The sequence below is a fragment of the Thalassophryne amazonica genome, chromosome 15 (genome assembly GCF_902500255.1).
Source record: "Thalassophryne amazonica chromosome 15, fThaAma1.1, whole genome shotgun sequence".
NCBI lineage: Eukaryota > Metazoa > Chordata > Actinopteri > Batrachoidiformes > Batrachoididae > Thalassophryne > Thalassophryne amazonica.
Window position 1 is genome coordinate 82,876,986 of NC_047117.1, and position 15,278 is coordinate 82,892,263.

General features: G+C 40.9%; 1 protein-coding gene across 9 annotated transcripts in view; it reads left to right on the forward strand.

Annotated features, from left to right (window-relative positions):
• rptor (regulatory associated protein of MTOR, complex 1) overlaps window positions 1-15,278 on the forward strand; it is a 323,941-nt gene that overhangs the window by 253,263 nt on the left and 55,400 nt on the right. For all 9 annotated transcript variants that reach the window (XM_034188053.1, XM_034188054.1, XM_034188058.1 and 6 more), the window contains 4 exons: window positions 2,921-3,061; window positions 3,201-3,321; window positions 3,489-3,629; window positions 4,381-4,536. In XM_034188053.1, the coding sequence (XP_034043944.1) occupies window positions 2,921-3,061; window positions 3,201-3,321; window positions 3,489-3,629; window positions 4,381-4,536 (559 nt within the window). The remainder of the gene's footprint in view (window positions 1-2,920; window positions 3,062-3,200; window positions 3,322-3,488; window positions 3,630-4,380; window positions 4,537-15,278) is intronic.

Consider the following 15,278-nt stretch of genomic DNA (forward strand, 5'->3'; position numbering starts at 1 on the left):
ACCTTTCTGGGGGTTTTTGACACTTGTCCAAAAATCCTTCTTTTACTGCTTTGTTTAATGTAGTAGCAAAGATTTTTAAAAAGTCATATTCATCAAAGCCATATGCTACAATTATACTGAACCCTTAAACATAAAACTAGGTATATTGTTCCGAATGTAAGATGATCCTGAATATAAGATGACCCCAGTTTTTCAGATGTATTTTCTTTGGGGCTCTATCTTGTATTCAGAATAATACAGAAATTTTTGCAAGTGATTTCTTAAAATAGCACCAACGTAGCAAATCCACAGAGGCTTTGAACAGTTTGGACCTGTCGGTGTAAAGCAGGAGGGTCGGCATCTGATGAGGTCACGTGCAGAACAGAGGGATGGTGAGACGGAGTTTACCCTGAAGTTCAAGCAGACACTCCCAAGGAATGTCTGTTTTCAGCTCCCCCCTCCTCCACCTGCCGGACAGACGGCTGCTTTGGTTTTTGGGTTGAAACTCTGGTCCGCAGTCACATCTGTCTGAGCTTCACACATACATGTGCAGTTTACGTGCACTCTGTACCTACTCAGCTGCATTTCTGGACTGAGTTTGTTTTAAATTAAGACTTCTAAATATGGGCATTATGTAACGCCATTGGGGCCTTCAGCTTTGACTGCATCAAATTATTGAGAGATGGGACATTTTCTGATTGATGCTCACAAAGTGTATTGAGGTAATTAATTAACACCCCCCACACACACACACGCACACACCCATTACACACTTGGGGTGTGTGTGTGTGTGTCTGTCTGTCCTCCAGACACAAAGAAATTGAGGAGTATTGGTTGGATGGGGTTGAGATGTGACGAAGCAAAAGTCAGGAGACGATCAAGACAACAATGGACTTTGGTTTTAATTTGTTTGTCCCTACTTCTATCTTCTGGCATTTTATAGCATTATCAACAAATTGTGTGTTTTGTTGTTAATGCTATAAAAATACATAGAGAAAAAAATAATTCCAGTCTGACCCATTCAAGGAGAGAACATTGGACCTTTGTGTTTAATTAATGCATCATATTCATGAACTCTATACACACACACACACACATATATACACATACACACATACGAAACAAACCTTCGGTGACATGACATTCTGAAGAGCGGGTTTGAAGCTCAAATGGTGACAACTCCAAATGTCCCCATTTTGGCAGTGCCTTACTCCCAGCCAACCCTTGAATAGGTGAAGAGGTGAAACGTGGGCAAGAGCAGCATGACTTTGGTGGGATGAATAAAGCCCAAACACACCATCAAAGTCAGACTTCGCAAACAAGCTCCAGCTAACAGGCTAAGTTTGGTTTGGGTGTTTGATTCACACGTTATTTTGCAGACTTGGGTGGTGGTGATTTTTGTAACTGGTTGTTTGTGTAGGGCAGGGGTGGGCAATCATGTGCCATGAAGGGCCGAAGCACTGCAGGTTTTCCTTGCTACCAATCACCTCAGCAGATGATTTCATTAATGTTCAGGTGTTTCAGCAGGTGATTTCATTGACAACCAGGTGTTTATGTTCAAGGGAGAAGCTCAGCAGCAACCCACCTGCTGAGGTGATTGGTTGCAAGAAAAACCTGCAGTGTCTTGGCCGTCGTTGCCCACAAAGTATGACTAGCATCAGTGGTCCTCATGCCACCAAGCTACAGCTACCTGCTAACAGTGCTAAAGGTACAATCATACAAATTAAATGCTAAAATTCCTCTCACCACACATTTAGCTGCACAGACAAATATTTGTCTTAAAATTCCCAGAAATGTGAAACAAAGCTGAATCCACAGCAGCTACTGCTAGCGGGGCTCTGGAGTCTGGACTCCTCTTACTGGTGCACAGCTGTCATTCAAACAAGCACACCCCTGAGTATTCATAACCTTGTGGTTTAAAAGATCTTAAACTGGTTAAAAACAATTCACCTCATACATTTGTTATGAGTGGGGGAAACTAGCTACAGACCAAAACTCTTGTTTTGTTCCAGGCTGGAAACGTGTATTTCTGCTGTAAAGTTGAACATTTGAACATGGGTGTCTATAAATTGACTCACTTTTGCAGCCAGCCTCAAGTGATCATTGAAGGAACTGCAGGATTTGGCACTTCTGCATTGACATCATTTTCCAGGACTGATGGTTGGGGCCTGATTATACTGTATGATGTTGACTTCATAAACCCAATTCTTCCTCATCCACTTCACAGATTTCAATGAAATTCCTTTGATGGGATTCGGGGTTTGTAGTATCTGTTCAATCTGTGGATGGTTCTGCCCAAGTGGATCGCACTTTGACAACTTACTGGTGTCTGAGTGAAGGTTGGAGACTTTAATCTCTTTATTTGACAGATAACAGTCATTTGTTAGTTTTTTGTAAGATGTGGTGAATTTTTCAGTTGGATTGAGTTCAGATGTGTAGTTTTATAGGAGTAACAGCAAAGAGAACTTTGTCAAAGAACCATCTGAACAACTAGAAACCAGCTCTACTGATACGAACAAATGCTTCCAAAAGAAGGCTTCTGCAACCACACCAACAAAACAACCCAAAAATAAATAATAATAGTAATCAAAATAATCACCTTTCTGTTGTAATTTGTGTGTCTGGTCCCTCAAGGAAAGTTGCTTCAGTGAGACGGTAGGTTTGGATTACACATCCAGTGAAGCAGCAGAGAAAGTAATGAGTTATCCCGACAAAAAAATCCAGCTCCGCCGGAGCGCACCTCACTGACGATCATTGGTGCATTTCACACTGAGACATGCAGAGAAAATTGAACTATAATTACCTGCAACACTCTCGTCCAAAGGTTCCACAAGGCACTTCAACAGTGATGAAACCTGTCGTACAGCTCAAAGTGCATTTTCAGATTTGTCCTTTGTTGAACCAAGAAAAAAGTGATTTGGGCGTAACCGTTGTGCCGCAGGTGAGGTGTGCGGCCGTCTTCGCTTTGGGGACATTTGTAGGAAACTCAGCAGAGAGGACAGACCACTCGACCACCATCGACCACAACGTGGCCATGATGCTGGCGCAGCTCATCAACGACGGCAGCCCGGTGGTCCGCAAGGTCACTGCAGCACATACGCGCAAAACATTCTAACTCGCTTATCTGACAGGAAAACTGCACGTGCACAAATTTATTTGGGAGAATGTGTAGAACAGTGGATGAAATGTTGCTTTTTAAATGTCTGTGTATCTGGTTCTAGGAGCTGGTGGTTGCACTCAGTCACTTCTTGGTCCAGTATGAGAGCAATTTTTGCACAGTTGCTCTCCAGTTTATAGAAGAAGAGAAGAACTACACAGTGCCATCGCCGGCCAATACAACAGGTGAACACTGAATATTTAATCTGATTATCTCTTCGTACTCGTCTTACAAAGTGATATTAAATTGCTTTTTTTTTTTTTTTGTCCCCTTGCTGCAGCTTACAGATCACACGTGCAAATGACACATACTGTGTTCACAGTTCTTCTTCTTCTTCTTTGTTTTTGTCCAGAGCCTGGTAACCTGACCCCAGTGAGAGACTGTCCAGCCATTCCACGCCTGCGATCGGTCAACTCTTACACCAACATCCGAGCTGCGCAAACCGTTCGCAATCTGAACAAGAGCCTGCAGAACCTCAACCTCAGTGAAGAGGGTAGGAAGGAGATGGATGTCAGCGAGGCAGCGATAAATGCATTTGAACGGGAATGATCAGTAGGACTGAGGGACAGTAGTGGGGAAGTGGTGGCTGAAAGACTTCGGCTGCTGGTGTGCATAGGAACACCCTGCGTGAATGGATCTGGCAACGTAGGGATTTTTTTATTTACATCGTTTGCAAATGTGGCTTCTCTCCATTGAGATGCATCTGTTTCATTTAGATAAAATAATCAAAATTCCAAATATTTCAGTGCAGTTAATCATGTTTTCTGATCACACACAGTATCAAGGCTGGTTAAAAAAAAATCTACTTCTTTTCAAAAAAAAGTCATGATTTTTTTTTCCGGTTTAAATACACCTTTATTGATTTAAATCAACTTTCCTAAATGAGACTATACAAATAATATCATTAGTTCTAATCTTTATTGACATGTTAAAACATGAAGGTGCACATACAACATGTACAAGTACCATTAATTAATGGTACTGATTTCATATTTCACTGACGTTTCAAGTACTGATTTCTAAAAAAAAAAAAAAAAAATAATAATAATTTTGATGTTTTTTTTTTTTATTCTTTACAGCAATTTAAATCAGCTGATTTAAATCAAAGCCCTGTACAATATGTATAATCTTTTCCCTAATAATTTGTTTAAAAAATGAATTAAATATTTTCATACAAGCATTCTTTTCTTCATGCTTATGAACCTAACGATTTGTTTTTCTGTATCTTTTTTTTCTTCGTTAAGGTGGCCCAGCAGCCTTTTCCCCCGGGAACCTGAGCACCAGCAGCAGTGCGAGCAGCACTCTGGGAAGCCCTGACAACGACGAGTACATCCTCTCCTTCGAAACAATAGACAAGATGAGACGGGTGTCCTCCTATTCTTCCCTCAACTCCCTGATAGGTAAATACTGCAGCTTTAAGACGGCACAGCACTTAAAAAACAGACACACTTCTTTTTGCATTACTGTGTGTGTCAGGACAGAGCACTGTGTGTGTGTGTGTGTGTGTGTGTGTGTGTGTGTGTGTGTGTGTGTGTGTGTGTGTGTGTGTGTGTGTGTGTGTGTGTGTGAGCCTATTTGTCATATTTACTCTAAATGTCAGAACAGTTTTACAACATAAAGCCGCTAAGGCCTTTTTTTGCCCCAGATGTGATACAAGTGCGTGGCGGCTACAAAGCGTGTTGATCTGCATTTAGGCAGCCTTGTTAACAGATTGCACCTCATACACCCACCTGCATGAGTTAAGCATCCCGGGAGTGTGTGTGTCTCGCATCACGGCTGCTGAAGATTTTTCCTGCCTGGCATGAGCAGTATTCCCAAACACAGAGAAGTCATCTATCAGCAGTCAGTTTGACAACATATTGGAAATATTAAATAATTGACACCTTTTACTGTAGTTTCTGTCTCTACGGTAGATTTCACAGATTTGGAAATATATACCTCTTTTAAAAACCATTTCAGTGATTGAATAGTGCAGTCGCATGACTTTTACAACAAGTCAATTTTTTGGTCATTTCCAAATGCTCCTCAATAAATCTCAAAAGGAGCCCCATGACCCCCAGGATCTGGGTTATAAAGACAATCTAAAAAGGGAAAAGCTGATGGTTCAGATGGTAAGTACTTATATGTATATTTAAGTGGATGTTATTATACATTCAACTAGATGTGTATTTTCAGGGAGGGGCTGTCAGCTGACCACCAGTAAGATCATCTGCATGCGTCAGTCACAAAACAACAATAACAACAAACAGAAACAAGCCAGTGTGTGCCTTCTAAAATCACTTCTCAAAAAAGTTACACCACAGAAGATACAGAACAGGTAGCTCAGTGGATAAGGGGCTGACCTGCCAGTCTGTAGACCTGGACAGAAATCTGTGTTTTTGGACAAGATACTTTATCTGCACTGTCTCAGTCCACCCAGCTCTAAATGAATACTGGCTTTGGCTGGGAAAGTAAACTGAGTCGGACCGGAGTCCCATTCAGGGGAAGTTGGAGACTCCCTCCACTTTGTGCTACGGAATCCGGAGATAAGCACCTGCACCAACGGGCCCCAAGGCCGTGAGAGGGGCTTATTTCTTCCTTCAACATAATAAAGTGTGGGGAAAAGCCATGATCAAAGACAATTGATGTGGAAAGATTGAACTTTCTGTATCAGCTCTGCAGTAGAAATGCTGCTGGTGTAAATACATTTACGCCAGTGAGCCACTGCAATTAAAAAAAAACAAAAAGCCTGGAGTTGAAAACTTGAGCAGGTTCCCAGTGGCTGAACTTTAATTTGCAGTGGAACAAAATGTGCGAACGGAACATGCCTTTTACCGCAGATGTGAAGGCAAAACTGGACAATATTGAGAGCAAAGCAAAGGAGCGCTACCTTCCTGTGTTTGAAAAGGCACTGTGTGAGAAAGTTCACCTGGTGGGCGGTAGACTGACCTGTGCAGATGTACTCCTGTGTGAGTGCACAATGATGCTGGAGGAGAAATTTCCTGGAATCTTGGCTGATTTTTGCAACATCAAGGATTTCCAGGGCAGGATGACTCAGGTGCCTGCAATCAAGAAATTCCTTTTGTCAGGGAAGAGGAAGCCGCAGCCAGATGAAGAGTATAAGAGGACCGTCCAAAACGTGTTCAAGATGACCCTTCTTTTGCCGTGAAACTTGTTCTACACCTATGAATGTCGTCATGCACAATGTAGAAGATGCAGACCAGCTGTAGTTTGTGCTTTAGGGATTCACAAAAAGAAACAAATCTATTTTGTACAGCACTCAAATTATGTGATTTAAGATGTTAGGAAATAAATTGTTCTGACCATGCAGTTCTGTGTCAATTTAGTTAGTTTAGGGGAGGTGATGGTCTAGTGGTTAAATGTTGGGCTTGAGACAGGAAGATCCTCGGTTCAGATCCCAGCCTGATCAGAAAATCACTAAGGGCCCTTGGGCAAGGTCCTTAATCCCCTAGTTGCTCCCAGTGTGTAGTGGGCACCTTGCATGGCAGCAGCCTGACATCGGGGTGAATGTGAGGCATTGATGTGTAAAGCGCTTTGAGCATCTGATGCAGACGGAAAAGCGCTATATAAAAATGCAGTCTAAATATGCAACTTTATTATTTATTTTTTTTTTTGAAGCCCAGTTTCACATTTGTTTTTTGTTGTTGCTGTTTTTTGTGCTCCCGTCACATAATGATTCAAATTTTTGTGACTGGGGTTTTTTTTTTTAACTCATTATTATTAACCTTTCCCCCAACCCTAACCTTAACCATAACCTAACACTACTCCTTCCCCCTACTCTACCCCCCGCATCACATTTAATTTCGTGTAGCCGTCACGGAACGTATTAGAATAAATTTGTGCTCCCGTTATGAACATTTTGCACGTTTGTGACAATATCACAAACCAATACATTAATGTATATTCTGTGCTGCTGAATCACGACATGCCGTGAGACTGGGTTGTTTGTTGACACATATTGTAAATCTGATGTCAGTAACAATCAGATCACAGCAGGTGAGTTTGCGTGCCTCAACTCGGACTGGGGACAGATAGGAAAGCTCCCGGTTTTAGTCAACTTTGCAGATGTGTGAAGGACAGTAGGGCAGAAGAACTGCTGCTGTCAGCCACCTGAGGCCATTAAGTGCTTTTTCTCATACATGCTGAAATCGAACCTGCTCTCTCGCGCCTGTCTCTCGGGTGAGTGGCGGTTTCCACTATATATAACGACAGCCGGTTTGTGCACAAGTAAAAAAGCATCAACTCACTGAGGCACCTTCATCCCTGTAGGATGGGGGATGTAGCACGGGGTATTCTCTTATTCTCTCTATTTTATTCTTATTGTTGCATTTCAAGTTACAACCCTCTTATCAGCTTAACAGCAGCCCTGTCATGTTTTGCTGCACAAAATAAGGTATAATTGAAAAATAAAATGGTAATTTTGTGTTGACATGAAGGTAGTTTTCGGTGTTTTCATGAAATCCATGATGCTCCAATACCGTGCCTGACCACACCTGCTTTTAGGATCAACTCAGCCATGGGTGCACAAATGCACACAAATAGATTTGCTGTTTAAACAACACTTGCATTAGAAGTGCAGATGAAAACTGCATCAGGTGGAAGGTCGGACCCGTAGTTTGTCTTGACTTTATTTCTGATGGTCACTTCATTTAGTTCTCTGTTTGGAGACCAGGTCCCATTTTTTTATCTTGCCAAAACAAAGTTTTGCGAGATCTGTTAGTCAATATTTATGTTTTTGTTGTTGTTGTTTTGTTTTTTGTGGCAGTGCTAAAACGATTTGCACTATGTCATAGTGTGAGACTCACTAGACCCATCGTTATCATTTATCATCAGGCTAAGAAAAAAATACCTGCGCTATGAATCATTTTATGGGTGTCTCTGATTACGCAAAGTCCTAGTTGTCATGCAAAAAAGCCTGAATTATTATTATTATTTTATTTATTTGTTTTGTTTTGTTTTGTTTTGTCTTTTCCATATGCGCAGTAGCCCAGGAACTCATTTTATCTTTGTCGATTTTGTTTTCCGCATTCGTCAGTACATATTCTGTGGATGTGAAACTCTCTTCACCTGTAATGGTAAATGGACTGCATTTATATAGTGCTTTTCCATCTGCATCACTTTCTCAAAGCGCTTTACAATTAATGTCTCACATTCACCACAATGTGAGGGTGCTGCCATACAAGGTACTCACTACACACCGGGAGAAACTTAAGGACCTTGCCAATTAGGGGACATGATGTGAAAAGGAAAAGTGAACTTTTTAAAAACACTGAAACATATACTATCAAGGAAATGACTCGAAAGAGAAACACTGCTGTCAAACTTCATGGTGAGGATGTCCCCTGGTCGCCTCTCTAGGGAGGTCTTCCACCTGGATAAGCGGTTGAAAATGAATGAATGACCACTATTTAACAGTACAGACCAAGCAAGTTAGGTCTATCTAACTCTAGTCCAAAGGTCTAAAACTTCGACTACCTATATATGGTGGTTTAAGGCAGTTATTCCTGGACTAAGGCCAAGATGGCAATGATTGCTGTTCTTGAAGACATTGGCGGTGACTTTACACCTCGGCTTGGGTCAGATTTATCAGAAAATTGTAATCTGTGCAATTTTGGGACTTATTTAAAGTCCTTATTTTCTTTACTCCAGAGTTCTCCATTGTGTAGGACCTACCTGTCTATTACCCTTTTATCTACTGAATTTGACATTCAACATTAAGTTAAATCTCAAGCTGATTGTGGGCTCTTGATGAGCCCCTCTCATCTGAATCAGTTAAAAGGCATATTGGCCCTCGCCCATGACATCGTGACCACGTTGTGGCTGCAGAGTCCCAGCCTCCTAGCACACGTCTTTCTAACTCCCACCTAGCCACAGGCTGTATACGCGAGCGAGCAGAGCTGAACATGTGCTTTTACATTCCAGGGTTTTTAGCTGAATACAGGAACATGAAAGAGAAATTCATTTATATTGAATTCCCGTGAAGCGTTCACATTCACACGTTTGTTCTTGTTCACATTCAGTAATCGGTTTCGCTCCAAACCTCACGTAGTATTTTGACATTTTTGTTTGCTGTTGTCTGTTTGTTTATCAGTAAGACCCATGAGACTTTATTTTCATCTCTGCTTAAAACTACATCAAATTTTTTTCACTCATTTTAGCATACATCATAAATTCTCACTTACTTTAATCATGGCTGCGTTTTAACACTCCAAACTAAAATGTCGAGACAAATAAAGTGACTCGTGTATTACTGTTTAGCAGTTTAAAACAATCTGTACCAGCATGTGCTAAATGCAGTCGCTGCTGGATACTATTGGACAGTTACTAGATAATCAAATCTATAGACAGGAAAACTGCAATAGACTGCATTGATTCACATTTTGTTTTTTGTTTTTGATATAATACACATATTCAGTTCCTTCTGTATTGCAATTTAGTCTTAAGCCTGGTTCACACGACAGGATTTTAAAATTATCTTTAGGTTTCTGATTGGCTGCACATCACATTCAGCAGGCTGCATGCTCGTTTGTGGTCGGAGGACACAACACACGCTGCGATATCGGGCCAAGACAATCCAACATGTTGAATATCTACTATCTAGTAAGATTATCTTTAGCGTCATCACGATTGTCGGGGCGTCCTTAAGATTGTCGGAACGGGAAGATAGGGTCCGATATAAGCCTAATTGTCCTACCGTGTGAACCAGGGGCTTACACTGTGTGGGTTTTGGCCCTTTATCAGCCGATCTTTCACTTGTGTGAGAATTTTTTGGATTGTGCCAAGTTTCGGCTTAATCGTGCGTCCTGCATCGTGTAGTATACACATGGAGTAACAAGCTGTGTTTACCCTCTCACAACCACCTCTCGATCGGCAATCATATGGTCGGATGAAAATCAAGCCTGTTTGATATTCTGGTCAGCTGTCGTGAGGGTTCCGCGCTGCTGAAGCAGCGCTACAAGCATCTCTCGCACTGTGCCTTTGCAAACATGTAACATGTAAAACTTATACACAACCATTATTTATTCTGCAGAAAAGAGCTTTAAAAATGATTAGCAATAGTCGTTTTAGAGATCCATCTAATCCATTATTCATTAAGTATAGGGTACTTAAATTTCATGATTTAGTTGATTTGAAAATATTACAAACAATGCACCAAGCTAATAAAAGTACCTTACCAATAAACATTCAAAATATGTTTGAAAAAAGAGTAAGTAGTTATAATTTGAAAGGAATAGAAGTCTTTAAAAAAAAACAAGATTCAGAACCAAAGTAAAGGAACGGAGTATTGCAGTGAATGGTGTAAAATTATGGAGCAACCTCAACAAAGAAATCAAAGAATCAAGGTCGCTTAAATTATTTAAAAAACGTATTAAACTAGATGTATTATGTAAGTATGAAATAAGTCAGTGGGTTGTGACAAAGTCTAAAATGTAATCTGTTAATAATGTCTGAAATGTTTTAAGTCTAAAATGTAACCTGTTAAAAATGTAATTTTTTAAATAATGGCTAAAAGTATGAAATAAGTCAGTGGTATGTGACAAAGTCAAAAAATGTAATCCGTTAAATAATGTTGAATAATGATGCTTAAAATTGAAAGATTGTATTGTAAAAGGGGCAGAAAATATAAGACTTGTTCTTCCCCGCTGCTCCTTTTCATTCAGTGTCTTGTAATATATTCATTTCTGCTTTTCTGTTTTTCTTTTAAATGAATGAAATAAATATTGAAAAAAAAAACACAGGAGAGAGCATAAACAGTGATCATCTCTTTGGGAGAGCAGCTTCTGTTTCTTTTTTCCCCATTATTCTTCAACTCATTTAAAGTCTTGTTTTTTTGTTTGTTTGTTTTAAACTTTGATGTCTCCCATTGAGAGGTTTTGTAAAAATAAGAAATGTAAATAAAGTTTCAGAAAAAGAAAAAAAGCTTCTGTTTACATTTTGCTTCTGGAAACACGAGTCTGACGTGTGTTTTTTGAACGTACAATGTGAGCAGTCAGATCACATCAGAGCATCGGGCCATACAGTGTGAGAACATAAATCATGCGCTCTGAACTTTTACACCCTGCGGTTTTGTCACGCAGTTTGAGCTGGAGCTGAGTACAACGATTGAAAATATCGTACAGTGTCTGCCCAGCTTACGCAGACCATGATGTCCATTGGGTTTAGTGCTTATCCCCGATTCCGTAGCAGGGAGCGGATGAGAGTCTACAACTCCCCCTGGACGGAACGCCAGTTGATCACAGGCTGCTTCCTCAGCTTCAGGTAGTCTGTCCTGCTGCAAAAACTCTCCCACAAGTTATGATTTTGGACGGATGAACACCACAGTTTCTTCAATCATTTATTGCTCGACGCCAGTCGGTTCTCCACAAACAACTAAGTGTTGCGTGCGGTTGTCATTATTACTCTACAACTCTGCAAAAATATTGTCATATTTAGATCTACAAGATTTATGTTAAATTCTGTGCAGGTCCTGAGGCCCACATGGTTCTGGTGTTTGTGCCTGGATTTTGTAGCGTAAAGTGGCTGAAAGTTGATGACTGTTTTTGGACAGGACGTTAGTCTGACACAGGTTATTTTCCCAGCCAAAGCCTGTGCTCATTTACAGCTGAGTGGACTGGGATTACAAATTGGTAGCCCAATTCCTTATCCCACTATGGTACGGTTTCTATATCTATTTAGAGCAAGTGCAGTTTCCGGATAATTTCTTTCACTACTCCATCCTGCATGTGTATTTATAGTTTGGGTTGTTTTTTGTTTTGTTTTTTTAACCCTTTGATAAGGTAATTAGTCCACCATTGGGTTCTGGTTGAAAACCACCCAATCAGTTCATCACCAGTAACATGTATCTCCCGCAGCCAGTTGAAACTTTGGCGTTCCCTTGGGCTTTTCCAGTTGCCACACTGTGTGCCACATTGCCAGAATGTCATAGTTGATTTTCCTTAACAATGCAAGTGGTACAGGTTAACCGAGTCTGCCCTGAGGAAATATTTGTTTGCCACAAAGTTACTCAAATAATACCCACAGATCTTCCAAAGAGACCTAATTCTACAGAGATCCTGTTGTCGGTTTATGTCACTGTCCTAACCTTAGCCTGACAGTAAAGTCAGTAAACATTTCTTTGTCAACAAAGCCACTGGTCTCCACAACCCTGCAAGCACCCAATCTGTGCCAGCACTAGACCAAGTACAGTAGTGTTCAGAATAATAGTAGTGCTATGTGACTAAAAAGATTAATCCAGGTTTTGAGTATATTTCTTATTGTTACATGGGAAACAAGGTACCAGTACATTCAGTAGATTCTCACAAATCCAACAAGACCAAGCATTCATGATATGCACACTCTCAAGGCTATGAAATTGGGCTATTAGTAAAAAAGAAAGTAGAAAAGGGGGTGTTCACAATAATAGTACTGTGGCATTCAGTCAGTGAGTTCATCAGTTTTGTGGAACAAACAGGTGTGAATCAGGTGTCCCCTATTAAGGATGAAGCCAGCACCTGTTGAACATGCTTTTCTCTTTGAAAGCCTGAGGAAAATGGGACATTCAAGACATTGTTCAGAAGAACAGCGTAGTTTGATTAAAAAGTTGATTGGAGAATCTATACGCAGGTGCAAAAAAGTATAGGCTGTTCATCTACAATGATCTCCAATGCTTTAAAATGGCCAAAAAAAAAACAGAGACGTGTGGAAGAAAATGGAAAACAACCATCAAAATGGATAGAAGAATAACCAGAATGGCAAAAATTCACCCATTGATCAGCTCCAGGATGATCGAAAGACAGTCTGGAGTTACCTGTAAGTACTGTGACAGTTAGAAGACAGCTGTGTGAAGCTAATTATTTGCAAGAATCCCCCACAAAGTTCCTCTGTTAAATAAAAGACATGTGCAGAAGAGGTTACAATTTGCCAAAGAACACATCAACTGGCCTAAAGAGTAATTGAGGAATATTTTGTGGACTGATGAGAATAAAATTGTTCTTTTTGGGTCCAAGGGCCGCAAACAGTTTGTGAGACGACCCCCAAACTCTGAATTCAAGCCACAGTTCACACGTGACTGTGAAGACAGTCAAGCATGGTGGTGCAAGCATCATGATATGGGCATGTTTCTCGTACTATGGTGTTGGGCCTATATATCACATACCAGGTATCATGGATCAGTTTGGATATGTCAGAATACTTGAAGAGGTCATGTTGCCTTATGCTGAAGAGGACATGCCCTTGAAATGGGTGTTTCAACAAGACAATGACCCCAAGCACACTAGTAAACAAGCAAAATATTGGTTCCAAACCAACAAACATAATGCCTCGCAGATGTGAAGAAATCATGAAAAACTGTGGTTATACAACCAAATACTAGTTTAGTGATCCACAGGATTGCTAAAAAAGCAGTTTGAACGTAATAGTTTTGAGTTTGTAGCGTCTGCAGCAGACGCTGCTATTACTGTGAACACCCCCTTTTCTACTTTTTTTTACTAATAGCCCAATTTCATAGCCTTAACAGTGTGCATATCATGAATGCTTGGTCTTGTTGGATTTGTAAGAATCTACTGAATCTACTGGTACCTTGTTTCCCATGTAACAATAAGAAATACACTCAAAATCTGGATTAATCTTCTTAGTCACATAGCACTACTATTATTCTGAACACTACTGTAGGTGCCAACACATCCCTGATGAATGCCAAAATTCTAACCTGTACTCCACACTGCACTCCCAGCACTTGAAAACAGGCCAACCGTGACATCCAGCAACATGTTGGGGATCCTGCAAATTTTCATTTTGTCCCAGGGAGCAGCCCAGTTATCCAAATCAAAAGGCAACATAAGTCGCAAAGAAGCATGGCCAGTATTCACAAGTGAGCCAAGTGGCACCACCACCGATCCAACAGCGGATGGTGGATGGTGTTCCTGTCTGCTTGTCTGTATGTGTCTGCAGACGCCAAAACTCAGACTTATTTTGTTGAGGAGCTGAGTCTGCCTCTAACATTTCCTTTCATCTCTTTTGTGTTCAGTTTCTTTAATATTGCACGATAGGTTTTCCTTTTATTTTATTGGATTCTCATTTGAGTGGAATCGAGATGTTCTGAGAGATGAGCTCACACTGAGAATTGGATTTAAAATACATCTCAGACAGGCTTCTTTTTTTCTTCTTTAAAAAAGTCTGATACTTAATATAAGTATGATATAAAAAAAAAAATGACTCAACTAATGAAAGCTTGAAAAAGGTCTGCAGTCTGAAAGTTACGTCATGAAACATTGTTGCGTTCATCCAACAGTTAACATCTTTACGGCTCTGCTTTAAATGACGCGGGTTTTAAATCGGGACGAGGTAGCACTGCAACGTTCAGCCGGTGAATGATGTCTGGTGTCACGTTCCCTCATGTGGGCTGTGCCGGAGCGGTGCGGCGGTAATTTGTTTGCCCCCGTAATGACACATGGCGCATAAATTGTAGCAAAAGCGTATTTCACATTTATCAATGGGCTGTTTAGCAGCTCACGCGCTGTTGCGCACTCACTCATCACATGCTGCCCCTCAGGCTACAACCCCATCACATCTTAATTCCCTCACTCACGTTCTCTCTACGGCTGAAGTCGCTTTCTGTACTCTTTTTGCCTTTTTTGTTTTTCTCCCCCTTTTTTGTGCATTTGCAGACTTTTGTATTCCTCCACTTCTTTTGTTCTGTTTTGTTTTAAACCAGCTGTTTGTATCGTTTGGCTCAAAGGTTTAGGATGAATGCATTAAGTTTCTTTATTTTCCCATATTCCTCTCCCACTTGCCATATCGCCCAACGTCTACTCACTCCTCAGGACCCTCCTCCCGGGACTCCCGTCTTTGAATTGTGTTAACGCTGAACCCTTCCGGAGTTCTCCAGAGAGCAACCGGAGCAGTAGGAAGGTTTGATCTTCAGTCGTTCCGGCTTCTTCAGCACCTTAAGGGATTTCACAGCTCAGGGGCTCAGCCTGTGGGCCTCACGGAAACCTCAGAAGGGGTTAGGGATGTAGGGACATGAAGAGGAGGGGATGAAGTGTGTTCAGTCATCCTTAGAGACCACCTGACAGAGAAGGAGGAACAAAAAATGAGGGAGCCAAAAAAAGAAAGAGCTGCAGTGTTCTTGTGGACTTAGAAGGAGATACTTGGAGACAAACTA